This window comes from Glarea lozoyensis (genome assembly GCF_000409485.1).
Source record: "Glarea lozoyensis ATCC 20868 chromosome Unknown GLAREA1, whole genome shotgun sequence".
NCBI lineage: Eukaryota > Fungi > Ascomycota > Leotiomycetes > Helotiales > Helotiaceae > Glarea > Glarea lozoyensis.
Window position 1 is genome coordinate 767,614 of NW_007360983.1, and position 17,163 is coordinate 784,776.

At 46.4% G+C, this 17,163-nt stretch overlaps 6 protein-coding genes across 6 annotated transcripts; 4 read left to right on the forward strand and 2 right to left on the reverse strand.

The window, feature by feature from the left end:
- Positions 1-1,271: 1,271 nt before the first annotated feature.
- GLAREA_08907 (PH) lies at positions 1,272-6,433 on the forward strand (the record flags this gene model as incomplete). Its single annotated transcript, XM_008077868.1, has 5 exons — positions 1,272-1,388; positions 1,788-2,173; positions 2,232-5,657; positions 5,713-6,116; positions 6,354-6,433. 5 exons carry the CDS (start codon positions 1,272-1,274, stop codon positions 6,431-6,433), a joined length of 4,413 nt encoding a protein of 1,470 aa, XP_008076059.1.
- A 601-nt stretch (positions 6,434-7,034) lies between these two features.
- On the forward strand, positions 7,035-9,454 carry GLAREA_08908 (Bet v1-like protein; the record flags this gene model as incomplete). The annotated part of the gene is made up of 2 exons (XM_008077869.1): positions 7,035-7,563; positions 7,617-9,454. The coding sequence occupies 2 exons, from the start codon at positions 7,035-7,037 to the stop codon at positions 9,452-9,454; spliced, it is 2,367 nt and encodes a 788-aa protein (XP_008076060.1).
- Positions 9,455-10,293: 839 nt separating this feature from the next.
- Positions 10,294-10,773, forward strand: GLAREA_08909 (uncharacterized protein; the record flags this gene model as incomplete). Its single annotated transcript, XM_008077870.1, has 2 exons — positions 10,294-10,480; positions 10,535-10,773. 2 exons carry the CDS (start codon positions 10,294-10,296, stop codon positions 10,771-10,773), a joined length of 426 nt encoding a protein of 141 aa, XP_008076061.1.
- A 540-nt stretch (positions 10,774-11,313) lies between these two features.
- Positions 11,314-12,396, reverse strand: GLAREA_08910 (Protein kinase-like (PK-like); the record flags this gene model as incomplete). Its single annotated transcript, XM_008077871.1, has 2 exons — positions 11,314-11,911; positions 11,963-12,396. The coding sequence occupies 2 exons, from the start codon at positions 12,394-12,396 to the stop codon at positions 11,314-11,316; spliced, it is 1,032 nt and encodes a 343-aa protein (XP_008076062.1).
- A 461-nt stretch (positions 12,397-12,857) lies between these two features.
- On the reverse strand, positions 12,858-13,732 carry GLAREA_08911 (Thioredoxin-like protein; the record flags this gene model as incomplete). Its single annotated transcript, XM_008077872.1, has 2 exons — positions 12,858-13,434; positions 13,563-13,732. The coding sequence occupies 2 exons, from the start codon at positions 13,730-13,732 to the stop codon at positions 12,858-12,860; spliced, it is 747 nt and encodes a 248-aa protein (XP_008076063.1).
- A 657-nt stretch (positions 13,733-14,389) lies between these two features.
- Positions 14,390-16,345, forward strand: GLAREA_08912 (S-adenosyl-L-methionine-dependent methyltransferase; the record flags this gene model as incomplete). The annotated part of the gene is made up of 2 exons (XM_008077873.1): positions 14,390-14,590; positions 14,639-16,345. 2 exons carry the CDS (start codon positions 14,390-14,392, stop codon positions 16,343-16,345), a joined length of 1,908 nt encoding a protein of 635 aa, XP_008076064.1.
- Between the last annotated feature and the right edge of the window lie 818 nt (positions 16,346-17,163).

The window sequence follows — 17,163 nt, forward strand, 5'->3', positions numbered from 1 at the left end:
GCTGGAGGATGAATCCTGACTCCAAGACCAACCGCCCAGATCTCGTGCCAGCTTCATATGCAAGAGCAATATATCGTCGGAGGTTTTATTGCAAGTGCAGGGATCGTCATTGCACAGAACATTCATCCATCGATCTTTCTCGCTTGGAGGCGTGATGGATCTGCCTCTTTACCAGATGTGATCAGCAATGTCCAATTGGACAGGCGCTTTCAGTGCGACGTACAAGGCATGCTTCACTGTATGATGACAGCAAATTCAATCTAAGCGTGTAGAACATGCAGAGAAGTTCTGCCCCTATTCAGACGCATGAACTTTGCATTTTTCCACGGTTGTACAAACGGTATTGCGTGGCTAAATTCTGCTGGCCGCTTGATGTCAATGTGAATGTCGGCAACGTTCCGACATTAAACTGTAAACAAAGGGTTAAGGTTTCCCCAGCTTTTATACGTTGGGCCTTGGTTGACCTGGGCGCCGCGCTTGCTCTTAGGAACTGGGACTAGTGAAAGAGTAATACATGTACTGTATATGGAAAGCAATTTGATGACACTACTGGCATAGTCATAGCTAAGAAAGTCAAAATTGATACAACAATTACTCGACACATGTCAGAAAGCAAAGTATTGGGAACCTGTTCACAGTGGGTAGGCAATTTCAAGAAAATTTGAATATGTAGAGAAACTTTAACAAGGCCACAGACATCCATTAACATTGCCAGTACTAAACAGCAAGAAACATAATTACAATGAAGCCGCCATGCTGAACCATCATATTCTTTCCTTTTACTGACTGTATAATGTAACTAATGTTTTTATTCTTGTTCCGTATTTGCTAGCTCCTAAATCAGTCGCTGAAGTACTTAGTTCCCCTAAATATTTGGGAATGAGCTCCACTTCAGAGCCGGCTCCGGTACTTGTGAAGTAAGAACCGGGAGGTTTGCTTCAAGCCAGGACTATAGAGGACTAGGGCTGTCTCACAGCAATTCCGTAGACCATCAGCTGGTACTACTTCGACCTCCCCTGAATAAACCGCAGTGGAGAAAATACAGACTTTACTTATTGTAGTAATGATAAATATATCCTTAACTGCCTATTGGCCAAACAACCTGGTTTACCGTAACTTCTAGAAGACCCACTGCGGTTTATTCAGGGGGGGTCGAAGTATAACGAATTATCTATGCAAATGTAGTGGAGATCCTGCAATAGAACTCCAAACTAAAAGGGGCACCCCGTTGGTCATGGGAAGTGGTTAAGCAGAATAACAACGTGACAACAATGATGGAAAGACAGCAAGAGAAGGACGATCGTTTTGCCGAAGCAGTTGCAGTGTCAAAAACAGAGATGAAACCTATTAATAAGACTGCTAGGATCAACAGGAGCCGCAGCTCTTTGGTAAGGCTATCCAATGAGATGATGTTTGGGGCGGAATTTGGCAACAAATTGGAATGTCAGAAGGAGAGTAAAAGGCCTCAGAAGCAAGAAATCGCAAAAGAAATAATACAGGCATAGTGAAGATACTGGCAGATATTTTTCGAATGATTCCTTCATCCAAAATCAACATTGTGAAAGAGTTTGGCGATCCGAGTCTCCTTATCTTGGGAATCATAATAGTCGGTTGTGTCAGCCTCAGGCCTCTACGCGGCGTCGACCTTGAAAGGACCAGTATTCACAAGAGAGCTTATATCTCAAGATTCAGCGACCTTCACTGGATATTTGCGCGTCATGGTTTTGCTCGCTTTCAACGCTCGATAAACAATCAACCATACAAGCATGGCTGACTCAATCCTACAGCCTGCTTTACAAGAAGCGGGGAAGTCATTGAGCTTGATACCTGTTGGGTTGAAGGAAGCAGCGCTTGACTCTCCAACCTTTAGAGCTACGGCGGTACACTTCTCGGACCAGGTCGAAATCATCGAAAAATGGCTGGAAGCGTATATCAAATCCATAACAAAACTCGTCCACGATGTATCGGCTCTCGAAGAAACCTTCAATACTTTTCTTCATCGCTCTGTTCCGCCAGCCAACGTCTCCGAGGCGGTACTCGATCATGACTATACTCTCCTCGCGATGAAGAGGTTTGGAGAAGGCCAGAGGGAATGGTGGCAGCAGATGGTTGGGGGAATGAAGAAGATGGATGCCAATGTGGTGGAACCAATTCGGGCTTTCATGGCTGGAGAGTGAGTGCTCCTAATTGTGGTCTTACTTATGGTATTGAATGCTAACTTATGCTGGCAGACTTCGAAACTTCAAGGACGCCCGAAAATACCTTGAGGTATCCCAAAAGACTTTCGATAGTACATTAGCTAGATATGTTGGGCAGTCTAAGACGAAGGAACCATCATCGCTACGAGAAGACGCATTCCAAGTACACGAGACCCGAAAAGCATATCTTAAAGCTTCTTTAGATTTCTGCTTACTCGCACCGCAATTGAGATACACGATTGACAGACTTCTTGTTCGGGTATCTGCAGATCAATGGAGAGAAATGAAACGGACTCGTGATGCGACAGGTGCCAACATTGCCAAGTGGAATTCAGAGATGGATCGAGTTCGGGGTTGGAGCAAGGAAATGGAAACCGGTGAAGGCGTATTCAGAAGAGAGCTTCAAATCGCCAGAAGGGATATTTCAGAGGTGGCTTCTAAGGCTGCACAGCCGTCTCGAGAATTGGAGGACTACAACCTATCCACCGTTGCTTTCCTTGGATCCAAGGGTCCTTCAACGCTCAACTTGTCCGGTCAGCGCAAAGAACGCGAAACATCTGAAAAACAGGGATGGCTTTTCCTGCGGACAATATCGGGCAAGCCAGCGCGGACGTCCTGGGTTCGACGCTGGTTTTATGTCAAGAACGGAATCTTTGGATGGTTAGTTCAAGGTGAACGATCGGGTGGAGTGGAGGAGAGTGAGAAGATTGGTGTGCTATTGTGCAACGTTAAGCCTGCTGTTCAAGAGGAAAGAAGATTCTGTTTCGAGGTCAAAACCAAAAACCAAGCCATCCTCGTCCAGGCAGAAACGCAGGGCCAGCTTATGGAGTGGCTCGAGGCTTTCGAGGTCGCTAAGAACAAAGCTCTCCAGGTGAGCGCCAGTGATAGGGTTGCTCATCCTGGTGGTATCGATCCAGCCTTTGCTATTACGGCCCCCTTAGTTCCTGAGTTCGCTGCAAAGGTAACTGATGGTCACACTTCACACGGTAGCGATGAGCTGTCAGGGCCTGCATTTGATCGTACAAGCACACTACCTGTCCCCGGATTCGAAATGTCTGGGAATCTAGCGACTAGAAGCAGCTTTGATGTTACCGCCCCTCGACGTTCTGTGACTGGTATGATTACTAGAGAAGAGGGCGAGAGTGGGCGAGATCATGCAGCAAGAATTATACAAAAGCTTGACCTGCATCGAAAAGGTGGTTCAAGTAGCGAGACACCTCCTGCCCAGTCCTCCGCACCACCAGGAGGCATTGCAAGTCTTATATCTGCTAGCCATAATATTCTACCCGCCTATACTCCAGCTCTTCCCCAGGCTACAGCTTCGAAGCCGACGCTGTCTCTGTCACAAACGACGGACTCACATACTAGCACGTTGGCACCTCACACTTTAGCAAACCCACCAGCTCCTACGAATTTAAGCAAAGCGGCTGTTGTCGTTAGCGGAGAGCGAGGAGTCGGCATAGGTAGAAGCGACGCTACTGGCGGTATGCCTAGTGGCATGATGGCAAACTTATGGGGAAGTGCCAATTGGAGCTACATCAATCGACTTGAGAAACAGGACGTTAAAGTCGCAGCCTCTAGTAATCCTTCTGTTCCCCCAGGCCCAGGTATTCGCCCCCTCGAGCCGTCGCCAAAATTCGCGGGAGACGAAAATAAGAAACCAGATGAAAACATTTCTTCTGATGTTGTTCAATCGTCAATAGCAGTTCCCGCTGACCCCAATGCGCCCACGGTTATAACACCAGTATCATCTCACCGAAAGGCTTTGAGTGTAGATGCTGAGGCAATGCGCTTACAAGCTGCAAACGCTCCAAAGCCGGAGGTCTTTCCTGCAAACTATCCGCTGGAACTCAAGACTCAGGAAGCCCAGTTTCGAATGCTCTTCCCCAATGTTCCTCGTGAGGAGAAGCTTTTACTTGTGTTCCGAGCAACGTGGAATCCGAATGAACAGCAAGAGTTCCCCGGACGAGTGTACGTGACGCAGAAAGACTTTTATTTCTACAGCCATCACCTCGGACTGGTCTTGATTACAGGCGTTGGCATGGACAGTATTCTAGAGGTCACTGCGGCACCGGGTAGGGACTGTGATTTTATATTCCTTCACCTTCGCGAGGAAGCTACTAAAGCAGGATTTACGAGAATCACAATCAAGACATTCTTGGAACCGCTCCGACTTCTGCAATCTAGGCTAAACTACCTTGTTGATATCTCGCAATCAGATGAGCCTAGGACTCTGGAGGAGACAATGGCGGCGCTCATTAGGATGGAAAATGAGGACCCAAGCAGAAGCCCAAGCATGGAGAGCTGGGAAGATGTATCCATGAATACCCCAATAGATGATGGCACGCCATCGGGACGGGCACGTAAGGGTCATCACGACTTGAGGACTTCGCTCCATGTTGAGCGAAGCCTCCATCTCGGCAGAAATAAGGAAGTCGCCAAATTTCAATTGCCTTCGCAGCCTGTGGTGTACGAACCCAAAGATATGCAGAGAAAGGTTGTCGAGAAACAATTCGACATCAGCCCGAAGGCCTTGTTTCACGTCATGTTCGGCGACAAGAGCGCTGTATTCCAGTTACTGTACCATGATCGCCGCGCGCAACGCATCGCCCAGGGTCCATGGATACCTCTCGAAAAGGGACATATGCGAAGGGATTTCGAATTCCAGATTGACTATTTTGATGTCTTTCACCGGGCTCGTCAGGCGAATGTGATTGACTACCAGGTCATCGACGTTATGAACGATCACATTTGCTATGTTATTACGGATATGAAAACCCCTTGGCATCTACCTCATTATAAAGATTTCATGCTGGTCTCAAAAATAGTCATCACCCATGTCGCAAAATCGAAGTGTAAATTAGCCATTTATACCAAAGTTGATTGGACGAAGGCTCCTACCTTTTCAAAGGGACTGGTAGAACGACAAGCTCTGGATGATTCTGCTCTTGACGCTCTTGATCTGGCCGATGTCATCACCGATCAGGTTCGCAAACTTGGCCCACAAAGCCGAACGAAGAAGGCAATCCACATCTTTGGCCATGTCGGCGTCCAGACTTCGGTATCTATGTTTTCTGCTACCGATTCGATGAATTCAAGAAAGCCTCAGATCAAGCAGCGTACACTTACGCACATGGTCTTTGAGACGATGAGTTCGTTTGGCGAGAGTGCAATTTCGTCTGTCATGATGTGGGCATTTGCTATTTTACGTTCGGTGTGGAAAATTGGCAGTGCGCATAGGCTCATACTTGTTGGACTAACGGTGAGTATGCTCATGAATGGGTACCTGACCTCTCAAAACACATCTGTTTGGTGGGCAGAACGGAACGCCGCACGGTTTATGAGCAGAATTGGTGTGGGACCCAATGTTGTAATGAGCAAGGCCATCTTTTTGAAAGACCTGGACGAAGCTCTGCAATTGCCAACCACGTCTCTACTGGAGCAGTCTGGAAGCAAATGGTAAGTACTCGTGTTCCTAATCCACACTTTGTAGGAGTCAATCTGACTGGAGCAGCTACGATCAATTCAAAATCATTGCGAATGTGACGGATCTGGAAGCGCCGTACCAGAATGCTGGTGCTTTATTCTCGTCTACACCCACTCGATCCACGGCTAGGCGTCTCCACCGAACTCGTCAGAATCTCGGATCCTATCGACATGATCTCATTGTTGCTATGCGCGTAGTTAACAGCATCGAGAGGGAAATGATACAGGCCGAGTGGGAGAATTGGTTGTTAGATGAGAATACGCGCTGCAAGCAGGCGCATGCAATCTTGAGAGAAGACCGAGAGACTAGTGCCACAATTTCCAAATCGAAAGGCAAAAGCGCAAACCAACAGGTGACATTTGAGATGGATGATACCAAGCGTAGTAAACTGGCGGGTATGCGCGTTTGGCATGAGGAATATTGTGGGAGCTGTAAGCTAGAACAGGAGATGATGCAGCAGGAAAGGAAGCATCTGACTTTTGGTTAACATTCTGTACGTTTCTGTACCAGTAGGATATATGGGATTGCGGGCATTAGTGCTGAGCGAGGAGTTAGGATGGTTACTTGGTTTGGTCTGTATTTACACTCCGAGATATGGGATATGGGATATGGGATAGAGCATCATGACGGTGCATTATTGTTTACGACATTTTGTTAACCTCCAATAGCTTCATGTAGTAGTTTCTTATGGCACGGGAATAACCATGGTGTAGTTTATCGAGTCATTGAGATTCCACAAAGTCCATAATTGTGACCTAGTTGACAAGCGCAAGTTTCGATTTTTCTATATTCTTCCTCTTCTATGCATATCTTCTATCGACAATTGAGTTTGCATCGCTTTCTTCCAAATGCCAGTCAGTGAATGCCGAGCGTCCGAATATCACGGAAGTCGGGTTGGCAACGTCATTTCGTCCTGTTCGGGATTTATCCCCGCATTCTGTACGCAAATGGAACTCGCATGAGCAGCAACAAGCTACCAACAGCCGGGATTTTAACAGGAATTCGCACCAAGAGCGCGACTATGATGTAGACCAGTACAAACCTGCTCTCACTACCCATTTTAGTCTATAATCCACGACCCGATCCGAGCGAGTGTTTACACTACATTCGAACTATCCGGATGATGATACTGCTTTGAATTGCTCGAGCACGGAGAGCCTGAGTAATCACAACACATGCCATTAGGTTGTCTCTGCCGACGCCATTGACTGCGAATTGATCTGTCGAAAGCTCCATATATACATATTTACAGACACCTGGCACAGATACACTTTGAGAAAGTACCTCCGCTGGCGTTCACTCAACTCTCTCGTGATCGCGACTCGAATTGAACGACAAAGGTCGAAAGAATGGCTGCTTTACACGAAGCCCTCAAGACCTTAGGTCCTCTCGAATACGCCGAAACACCTACCAGCGATCTCACACCTTTCCTATCCAACGCCTTTACGAACGGCCAATTAATAGTAGATTCCGTTCCTATTCCTCCACCAAGCGCATCTGCGCTCGATACCCGTCCACGCTCTTCCTCAACAGCCTCGTCCTCCTCCGAAATCACGCCTTCGAGCGCTCGCACACCATCACCCGCCTCGGACGTAGAAGCTCTACAGAAAGAATGGAAGCCAGTCAAGCTGGCAGCCAGTGCGAATCCGCTGGGCATGAATGTGTACAAATTAGGTGGAAAAGACGGGAAGGGTGCTTGGTTTGCGCGGAGGAGCGTCCACGAAGGTCTAGGGTTCTCAAAATGGAAGAAAGCGCTGGAAAGAGAGTTCCCAGAAACCATGAAGGTACAAGGAGGGCCTGGGGAGGGCAATATTCGAGGGATTGGAGGGGAGCGGAGAGTGGAATTTGAGAATGTACCCGGGGTGGGGAAGATGGAAGGTTAGTGGCATACGGCTCTGCGTATGGTATCCAGAGGTTCTAATCATTTGTAGTGTTTTTATTGTCTGCACAATTCCCGGGACCTACTACACCGAGAGATTTCGTCACGATGTTTTTGACTTCCGATCAAGCTCTGGCGAAGCACGAAAATGGAGAAGACCCTCCTAGACATTTCATGGTTATTTCGAGGCCATGTGCACATCCAGATACCCCTGCGCGAGACGGATATATCAGAGGACAATACGAATCTGTCGAATTTATAAGAGAAATACCAATCAAGAAGGCACCTAAGAAGTCAGCATCTACAAGTGATTTGTTAAAATCTGGGGATGAAAAGGGACATGGCAGGAAGAGATCCTCGTCTACCATAAGCAAGGAAGCGATTATACGGAATGCGAAAAATAATAGCGTTGATGGTGAAGGGCAAGCGGGCGACTCGGAATCAGATGCTGCTAAGGGTGATTCTGGTCGGTCTCGTGGTCACACAATATCCTTTGATAAATCAAGAGGATCTGATGCAAAAGGGGAGTATTTAGATATCAAACCTGAGGACGATGAGAGCGAGCAGAACCCAATTGAATGGATCATGATTACGAGAAGTGACCCCGGTGGAAGTGTACCAAGATTTATGATCGAACGAGGGACGCCAGGCGGCATTGTGTCAGACGCTAGCAAATTCCTAGATTGGGCTTGTGCCAAAGATATGGATGAGCTTGAGAGCGATGGTGAGTCTGGTGATGAAGGTAGTGAAAATCTGGAGAACGGCGAACACGAACATGCTAGGCGAAAGAGTCACGAACATAACCACGAAAAAGACTTGCATAATTGGCAAACTAACGGCCATCTTGCTGGTATTGAAGAGGTGTCCACGCCGGCTGTGGAGAAACCGGAACCGGAACCTAATGATAATATTCTAGCTGCGCAACAGAGGCTGGGAGGAGCTCAGAAGGAGCCAGAAAACACGTCGAATGGCAGTGGTCTCTACGCAATGGTCACAGGTGCTGCTGGGTATGCTGGAGAATATATTGCTGCACATGCTCCTCAGGTTATTACGAGTCATCTTCCGGCGTACAGCGTACAGGAACAGCCTTCAGCAGCCGTCCAGACACCTCAGCCAGTAGTGGTGAGAGAACAGACGCCTGAAAAGGCATCTTTGGAATCTCGCCGCGATTCTGTTTCCTCCATTGGCAGCGCTTCGTCAGTCGGGTCCTTCACATCAGCACTAGAACGCTACGAAACAGCCAAAGTAGATGACGATGATTCTTCTCAGCGTCCACCAAGTTCTGAAGGGGAAAACAAACTCATGTCAGCTCAAGACAAAGAGCTGCAGAAGCTTTCTGAGAAGAAGCGCAAATTGGATGAGAAACTCAACAAAGCTCGGGATAAAGAGTTGACCAAGAAACGCGAAGATACAGCTAAAGAGGAAGAAGCGATAAGGAAAGCCGAAGAAGCTCATGAGAAGGAGGTCAAGAAGCAGGAAGAGAAGTATAGAAAGGAAGTCGAGAAACTAGAGCAAAAGAAAGCCAAAGAAGCGAGGAAAGCAGAGGAGAAGAGGCGTAAAGCGCAGGATAAAGACGAACGCACGAGACTTCTACGGGAGCTCGAAGAGGTCAAAGCCGAGAATGAGATGTTGAGGAAGGAGAAAGATATCCTTCGTGGTCAGGTTGGTGATTTACAGGCTGAGAATACGACGCTCGCGGCTAGAGTTGGCAAGTTGGGCGCGCAGGGCGAGGAGGTGTTGAGGGAAGTGAGGCAGGAGGTGGGGAAGGCGGGGAGACTGAGGGCGAGTAGTTTGAGGAGTCTGAAGAGGGCGCCGAGTTATAAAACGAATGGGTCGGCGGGGAGTGGGGAGAAGGAGAAGGAGATTAGTAAGTTGAGTAGTGAGAGTTAGGTAGGAGGGATGAGATTTAGAGGGGTGGTTTATGATTTATGGATTTTTGGCATTGTTTCTTGGGTGCTTGGTGTTTGGGGATTTGATTTTTAAGGTAGATAGGGTGGATGTGGATATAGTGTATCTGGATAACTATCCATTTATAAACAGCGAGAAGAGGATTTTGAAGACATCTTTATTTACATTCAATGTGAAGTTACGATAAAGCTATGGATATTTTATCTTCGCAGTCGACTATCGCAACGGTTGAAGAAGACGACTTACAAGTAAACACGTGAAAGCTGAAGTTACGAGTTACATTATTCCAGCTGTAAACGTACAGCTTATCCCATAGCCCCAAAACTCATGCAAACGTGGGCGTTGCAGTTCAAATAAGCTTACTTCAAGGACACTCCACAGCGTACCCTTGCTAAACCTGTAAATTCCAAGATGATGTTAACGAACGAACCAATCGTGCTGTCGTATACCGGATAGCTAATGAATCCTTTTGACATAAATGTCGGTTAAGCGAGAGCTGTGCTGTGAGATTTCCGTGCTTGGCTTGCGATTGGGTTTGGGTATTGGGTGGATTTTTATTTAAAGATGTAGGCTGAAGATTTAGTTGTGTAGGTATGTATGGTGAGTGGTGGGCTGTGTCTTGTATAATTACGAAGAGTTGGGTTTGAATAGGTAAGGTTGTGAGGTTAGTAGATGTCAGCGTCACGGAGGCTATGTTTCGACTTTTCCTGCTAAATATCTCGGGTTAGATTTCCAAGTTCATAATCCTCTTTCTTTTAGTTTCAAACATCCATCAAAACTTAAATCCCTATCATTTCACGATATCAAGATCAGCACCCGAAATGGCAAATTGTACACTCTACAACAACCCAACCACACAAACCGTCCACGGCCCTCCTACATTCGGTCTCAACACCAAAGCCTGTGCCGTCGGCGTCTATGAGAATAATACGCAGGTCCTGCAAACGTGTGCGGGGAACAAAACGGTGGGGTTGTTTGATGGGGGGTGTTTTGCTTATGTTAATCTGAGTATGTTGACCTCCTTCAATCTGACTAGAAATGTAAATTCCTAATACAAAACAGCATCTGTCAACGATCCTCAAATCCCAGATTGTCTGGCCGCGGCAGGCGTTCCGTATGCGTGTGAAGCGTTGACGCCGGGTCAGACTACGCCGGTTAGTTTGGTACCGACGGCGACGAGGACGGCGGCGGTGACGCCTACGAGTACGCCTGGGGCGGCGGCGAAGGGGGGAGTTTCGAAGGTTGGTTTGGTGGTTGGGGTTTTGGTGGGTGTTGGTGCTGTTTTTGGGTTGGGATGCTGAGTCGAGTATGTTTTGGGTTTGGACGTTTGTTTCGTGAACGATCTTTGGCTTTGGGTGTAAGGGGTTAGAGAACTTGTATTTATAGGTAGGAGAGAAAGAAATATATACCTGATTGCCGGGTGGAATCGGCAAGTGTTTATGATTGTTTCGAATAGTACAGGTTACAAGAAGGTTTGTTTGAGGCGGTACATGAATTTGTGGATGATACATGAGAATTGAGATATGTAGGGTGTCTTTCTAGGCTTTTAGTGACTTCAAACCCTGAGAAAACTGCGAGTACAATTTATGCTTCGGATCTCGAGTTATAAATGTAGTGGTTGATTTCTGGAAAGACTTTACAAGAGCCAAGCTTCTGTTTATCTACTACTATTTAAAGAGTTTAGAGGTTTTAAGAGTTCGAGAAACTATAAGAAAATAATCTCAAGAGAGAAGTAAAATCTAATTTCTCCTTATATAAATTGTCCTAGACTAGGTTAGTGTTCTAGTAAGCGATTAGGCCCTTATATACTACACTAAAACCTAACTCCTCTCCTCCCTCCACTACAACCCTCTAACCCCAAACATCCCCTCCCCACTCCCCCCCACAAACGCATTCAAATACTTAAATGATCCATCTCCCACTACGATCGGTCGTTTTCTCATTTCCATATCCCACGTAAACCCATACCGTAAAAAGATTCCCAGTACACTGGCAATCCTAATCCTCTCCCTCTGTCCTTCGTCTATACCTCCAATCTCCTCTTGAAAGGTATTCCAGAACGTTTTCTCCAATTCGCGGTGGTTATTATGCCAGCGCCACCCATCCATATCCATCCACCCCATTACATTTAGTACACCGTAAAGATCACAGCCAAACGGAAGGATACTGGCATCGGCCCAGTCGATAATCCTCGTAATGCTTCCAGTTTCTGGGTCGACAAGAATGTTCAGCTCACAGAGATCATCATGCCTGAGTACTGCTGGAAACTCATCTGCAAACAGAAGCTGCAAGTCCTGTTGAAGTTGTACAAAGGTGTCAGTGAAGTGTGATGGCAGTGAGTTGATGAGGTGTTCTAAATCTTGGGTTTGTTGGAGATGAATGGCCGTTCTTTGGGATACGGATAGAGGTTGTGGGGATTTCCATGCTTCGGCGAAAAACCTATTATGAAATTATTACCAGGGACTTGGATGTAGATAAGAGAGGTTCTACCGCGCAAAATCTTTAATCGTGTTAATTCTCCCCGACTCAGCTACAAGTCTATCTCCCTCGGTATCTTCGTTGATCATTCCCGCTTCGATAATAGTAACTCCGGAAATCCTGTCCATAACATATACCGTAAGAGGTGAACTCTCCTCGTCACCAATTGTATTGTGAAATGTGACAGGCACAACAGTCTGTGGATGAATCCGATGAGCGAGACTTAAAGCATCCATATCAAGAAGCGAAGATTGGGCTCTGAATTGCACTATCTTCGACTGGGCTGCTCCAGCTATGACGGTATAGCTAAAGGCACCTTGAATTGGGCTAGGTTTTATTTGGCCACCGACAAGTTTGAGGGCCATCTCGTCGCATTCTCGGCGCGTGGCAGATTGTGCTTCAAAAAAGCTATTGATGCTGTTATCTAAAGAGTAGACATGTGACATTGCTTTAAATGGTCCCTTGGATTATTGCTAATGGTGGAAATGGAAGTAGTTCGATGCGAACCTAGAGTTCCTGTCCTCTTATACAATCTCTAAAGCTCGGTGGGCAAAGTACTCATCTGCACGTTGAGATTCGGGTTTATTTATCAAATCATGTGCCAGTTGCCGGTGAGCCAATAGCAATGTTGGTATCTTTTGCAACCTCTGTTGGTTGGAGCTACTAACACAGAAAAGTATTCGGAGCTTATTAAGTATTTACTAAGTAAGGCCGGTAAAGATTAGTTAATTTTAAAAATAGCTTTATATATATATATTATAGAAAGTCTTAGTAAGAAACCAATAAATTTTTTTTAAAGTGAATAGAGCCTAAGTTCTTAAGTAGATAATTAAAATTAACGCCCATTAATAGTCGACTAAAGTTTTAAGGATACTATCTAAGTCAAAACGCTTAACAGAAGTAAGGTTCAATCCTTCTTCTCCATATGAGCCAAGCACGCTTCATAAACAGCCTTAAATCCTTCATACGCAAAAATCCTCTGAAACAAGCTCTCATCTACAACTCTTATCGACTGCAAAGATCCAGCAATGAAGAAGTCTGTATAACTGATCTGGTCACCCAACACAAAAGGCCCCTTATCCTTGTTTTCCATAATTAACTCGCTCACGGCACGCATCTTGTCGTCCATCCCTTTCCAAAGCTGATCCTCTTTCTCCGGCTCAAGCAGAAGATCTTCAAGTCGACGTCCTATCGTCGCCTCACGCGTTCTTCGAAAGTACTCTTGCGAGCGAGGTGACAGGATGTGGATCTCCCTGGGTGTGATGGTTGTTTGGAATACTTTACCGACAACAAGCCGTGCTTCCGATTCAATCTGGCGGCCGTGTTCGGATGTTAGTGGTATAGGACGTTCTGGATATGTGGATTCGAGGAACTGAGCGATGGGGAGGGAGTCCATGATGTAGGTGTTGGTGGGGACATGATGGATTGCTGGGACGGTATATTTATTTCTGACGCCCGTAGAGGTTTCGCTAGGGACTAAGCCTCTGAGTTGAAAATATTGGATTAGTTAAAGTGCTTTTTAAGTCGGTGAAATGAGACTCTGGCGTCTATAAGGTAAGGTAAATGGAAGAGAAGCGTTAGACCGAGGACAGAGCAAGGAAAAGAAACTCACAATTCTTTCAACGTTGGCTCGATATCTGGAAACTCGAGAAAAACGGTCTTATAAGGGATTTCTTTGTAATTAAGCATAAGACGAATACGCCAGACCGTAGGCGAGAAACATGTGTTTTGAGTACAAGCTAGGTCATATAGAGTAATCTCTGGCTCAGGTTGGGCCGCCATATTGTATTGGTTTCAATTGATGAGATATGAAGTTGTTAATCCCCTGTATTTGAGCAACTAACTTACAATGAGTCTCTCTAGAATGTCTTCTCAACTTTATAAGAGTGATAACAACGACGCACGTAATCACATTAGGCTGCAACCGTATGTCAGTTGTAGCGGTAAGGGCGTCGGTCTTGAGCTTCTTCCCAACTTAACTCCATCAATGAGGTCTCAACACCAGCGCGCCTAGTAAAAGATTGGATACTATGATGCAGAAGAGGAATACTGAAAACAAATGCGACTTACTGGAGTAAAGGGCTGGAGACGATGCAGGATGATTGGTCTGATTAAAGTACTCGGCAATAAAGGCTTACATGCAGTCTTATGTATACTGCAGTGCAATGCTTGGTCTGCGTGTAATACGACTTACCAACAAAAGTCAACATACAAATAACAAATAAAAATAAGAGGTTGTGGCTTCCTTCTTGGGATGAGAGACTTCGTAAGTGGGGCAAGGACACCGCACGTGATTGGACCGAGGTTTTCCAAGAACCTTTTTCTCTTTCCCAAATCTAGAACACCACGCGACTGGGCACTCAATCTGCTTCATGAAGTAGCCAAAGTCGAAGAGGTTACTTTCGTCCTGAATCCAGATCTTTCCGTCTGGAAAGCATCATGTCACTCTACCACGAGACTGCGGAATTTCTCACCTCATCTTCTGCATCTGGCGGGAGCTTGAAATCTAGGATTTTTGGCAAGAAAGACCTGAAATCACAGCCAGCTCAAGTTTACGCTCTTGCGATAGAATCATCAAAATGGAGTGCGATATTGAAAGAAGTTATTGAACGTACAGATCTTCTACGGCTGGAGCGGAAGGTAGGTTTTGACCGTAGTTTTTGTTCATTGTTTACTAAAACTCTCTAGATAACTCCAGTTCTGTCTGTACTTCTGGTACACGATCTTCTGCTGGCAAAACGAGGCATAGCGATTCCTGCAACACACGGCCTTCGAACATCAGTTGAGCGTCACAAAGCACGACTCACCGCTGAGTTCACCAAATCTAGAATTCGACGGAAACTAAGCACCGTGGAAGCACTGAAAGCCCACATTGAAGCTGGTCTTGGAAATACCACTGATAGTTCTCAGATTTTGCATCCACGATGGGTCAGAATCAATACTTTGAAAACTACGCTTGAGGAGCAGCTTGAGTCCACATTTGCGGGACTTGAGCGAGCGCTCACCGTCGACGCAGTTCGAAAGCGTGGTTCGAAACACATATTTATTGATCATAATATTCCTAACCTCGTGGCTGTTTCATCAACTACTGATCTGTCTAAAACCGAAGCGTATAAGTCAGGAGCAATCATATTCCAGGACAAAGCGTCATGTTTTCCTGCTTATTTATTAGATCCGCGCTCTGAGGACGACGATATCATCGATTCATGTGCAGCTCCTGGAAACAAAACCACACATCTTGCAGCTATCTTGCAGTCACGTCAGCCAGATCCAAATGGAGGTTCGCAAAAGATACACGCTTTCGAGCGTAATTATGGTCGAGCCGACACTCTGAAGAGAATGGTTAGCCTCGCAGGTTCTGATAGAATAACCACAATTCATGCCGGCGAAGATTTTCTCAAAGCCAAACCAGAAGCCTCAACATACAAAAAGGTTACATCCCTGCTTCTGGATCCTAGTTGCTCTGGGAGTGGCATTGTTGGACGTGATGACATGCCAGAGCTTCATCTTCCGGTTCCTAAAAACAATACGCCTTTGCCGAAGGACAGTAAGAACAAGAAGCAGACTAAAGTCCCAGATCCAACGAAAGAGACTCGCAAGCGGAAGAGGGAGGACTTTAACGAGGATCTGGACGTTATGGTGGATGATGATGGAATGGTTACTGCTGTTGATACTGTAGATGAGTTGAACGCTCGCCTAACAGCCCTTTCCAAGTTCCAATTGGAGCTTCTAATACACGCTTTCAAATTTCCGTCTGCGCGGAGGATTACCTACTCGACTTGTTCTATTCATGCGCAGGAGAACGAGCAGGTGGTCTTACAAGCTCTCAAATCGTCCATTGCAAAAGAGCAGGGATGGCGACTGCTAAAGCGCGCAGACCAGATTAGAGGGCTGAAAGAATGGCCAGTACGAGGTGACATTGAAGCTGCTGAAGGAGACGCCGAGGTTGCTGAGGCTTGCATTCGAGCTAATAAAGGGGACGAACATGGGACGATGGGATTCTTTCTTGCAGGATTCGTTAGAGATTCCAACTCGGTGGAAGATATTGGAGCACAATTTTTGCGAGATGAACATGGCCATATGGTGAGAGATATGATGGGATTTCCTGTGCGAGCAGAGCCGATGGGAGCTGATAGCACTTCTTCTCCTATGGACGAAGCAGCCCCAGAAGCGGCGGTGGAAGTTGAAGCTGATGAGGAGGAGGAGGAGGAGGAATGGGGAGGTATTGAGGACGATCAGATTCCAGAAACGAAGGATGAAGCCATCGGAGTTCCTATGCCGACCAAAAACAAGCAACCAAAGGTCAATGCTGCTAGTAAGCATCAGCATAATCCGCAGAAAAAACGAGCGGATCTGGCATCGTTGTCGCAGAAGAAGAAGAAACGTAAGAAGTAGTGATAAATACCAACTAGCACCAGGGTAACACCTCAAGGAGTCGCCGCTGGTTCAAAATTAGCCAATCGACTAGCCTCAAGATCCAGTGTATTTCGCATCACGTCCACGTGCCAGTTGAAGGCGGCTCTAAGTCTCAGATGTTGGAGGTGAGAGAATTGAATGGTGAATCATCTGCGGCCATTGTGGTGGCAGGCATATCTTTCGCCCTCTACCTTTTTCTACTGATTTGCATCGAGCGGCAGAGTGTCTGAGGGAGGGTATCTACCTCGATCAGTGTCTCGAGGAATGACAGGCATCATATACTGTCAGTGGTAACAAGCAAGATGACTGAAAACCAATCATTGAATTTTGCAGTTACCCGTCCGGAGTTCTTGAATTTTGGGACACCAGAACAACCCCACGATTATTCAAAGACTTCAGATGGATAAGTTCCGTCGCCAAACATAGACAACCTCATTTCAAAGGAAGCTCCGCGGCTGCAGTCAGAGTGTCATATCCACATTGTTGTAGCACGTGCTTATTCTTGGCTTTTGTCCAAGGTTGCATCGAAAATCTAGATGCCACCAAGCACACAGAATTCGCGCCAACAGAGACACCGTCGGGGGCTCGAGCATTGCGTACAGTAGTGTTCAGCTAACTTCTCACGCCGTTGCAGAGCTACTGTACCAAAACGTGGTGTTGTTCTAATTAAATGTTACCGCTTTCCTTTCCACACGCTGTCCGGTGTCCACCAGCGACTAGACATTGGAATCTTCCCGCGGCTATTTCAAGGTCGTAATATTGGCATCGCAGGAACGGCGGCGTGGTTAGGTCTTAGA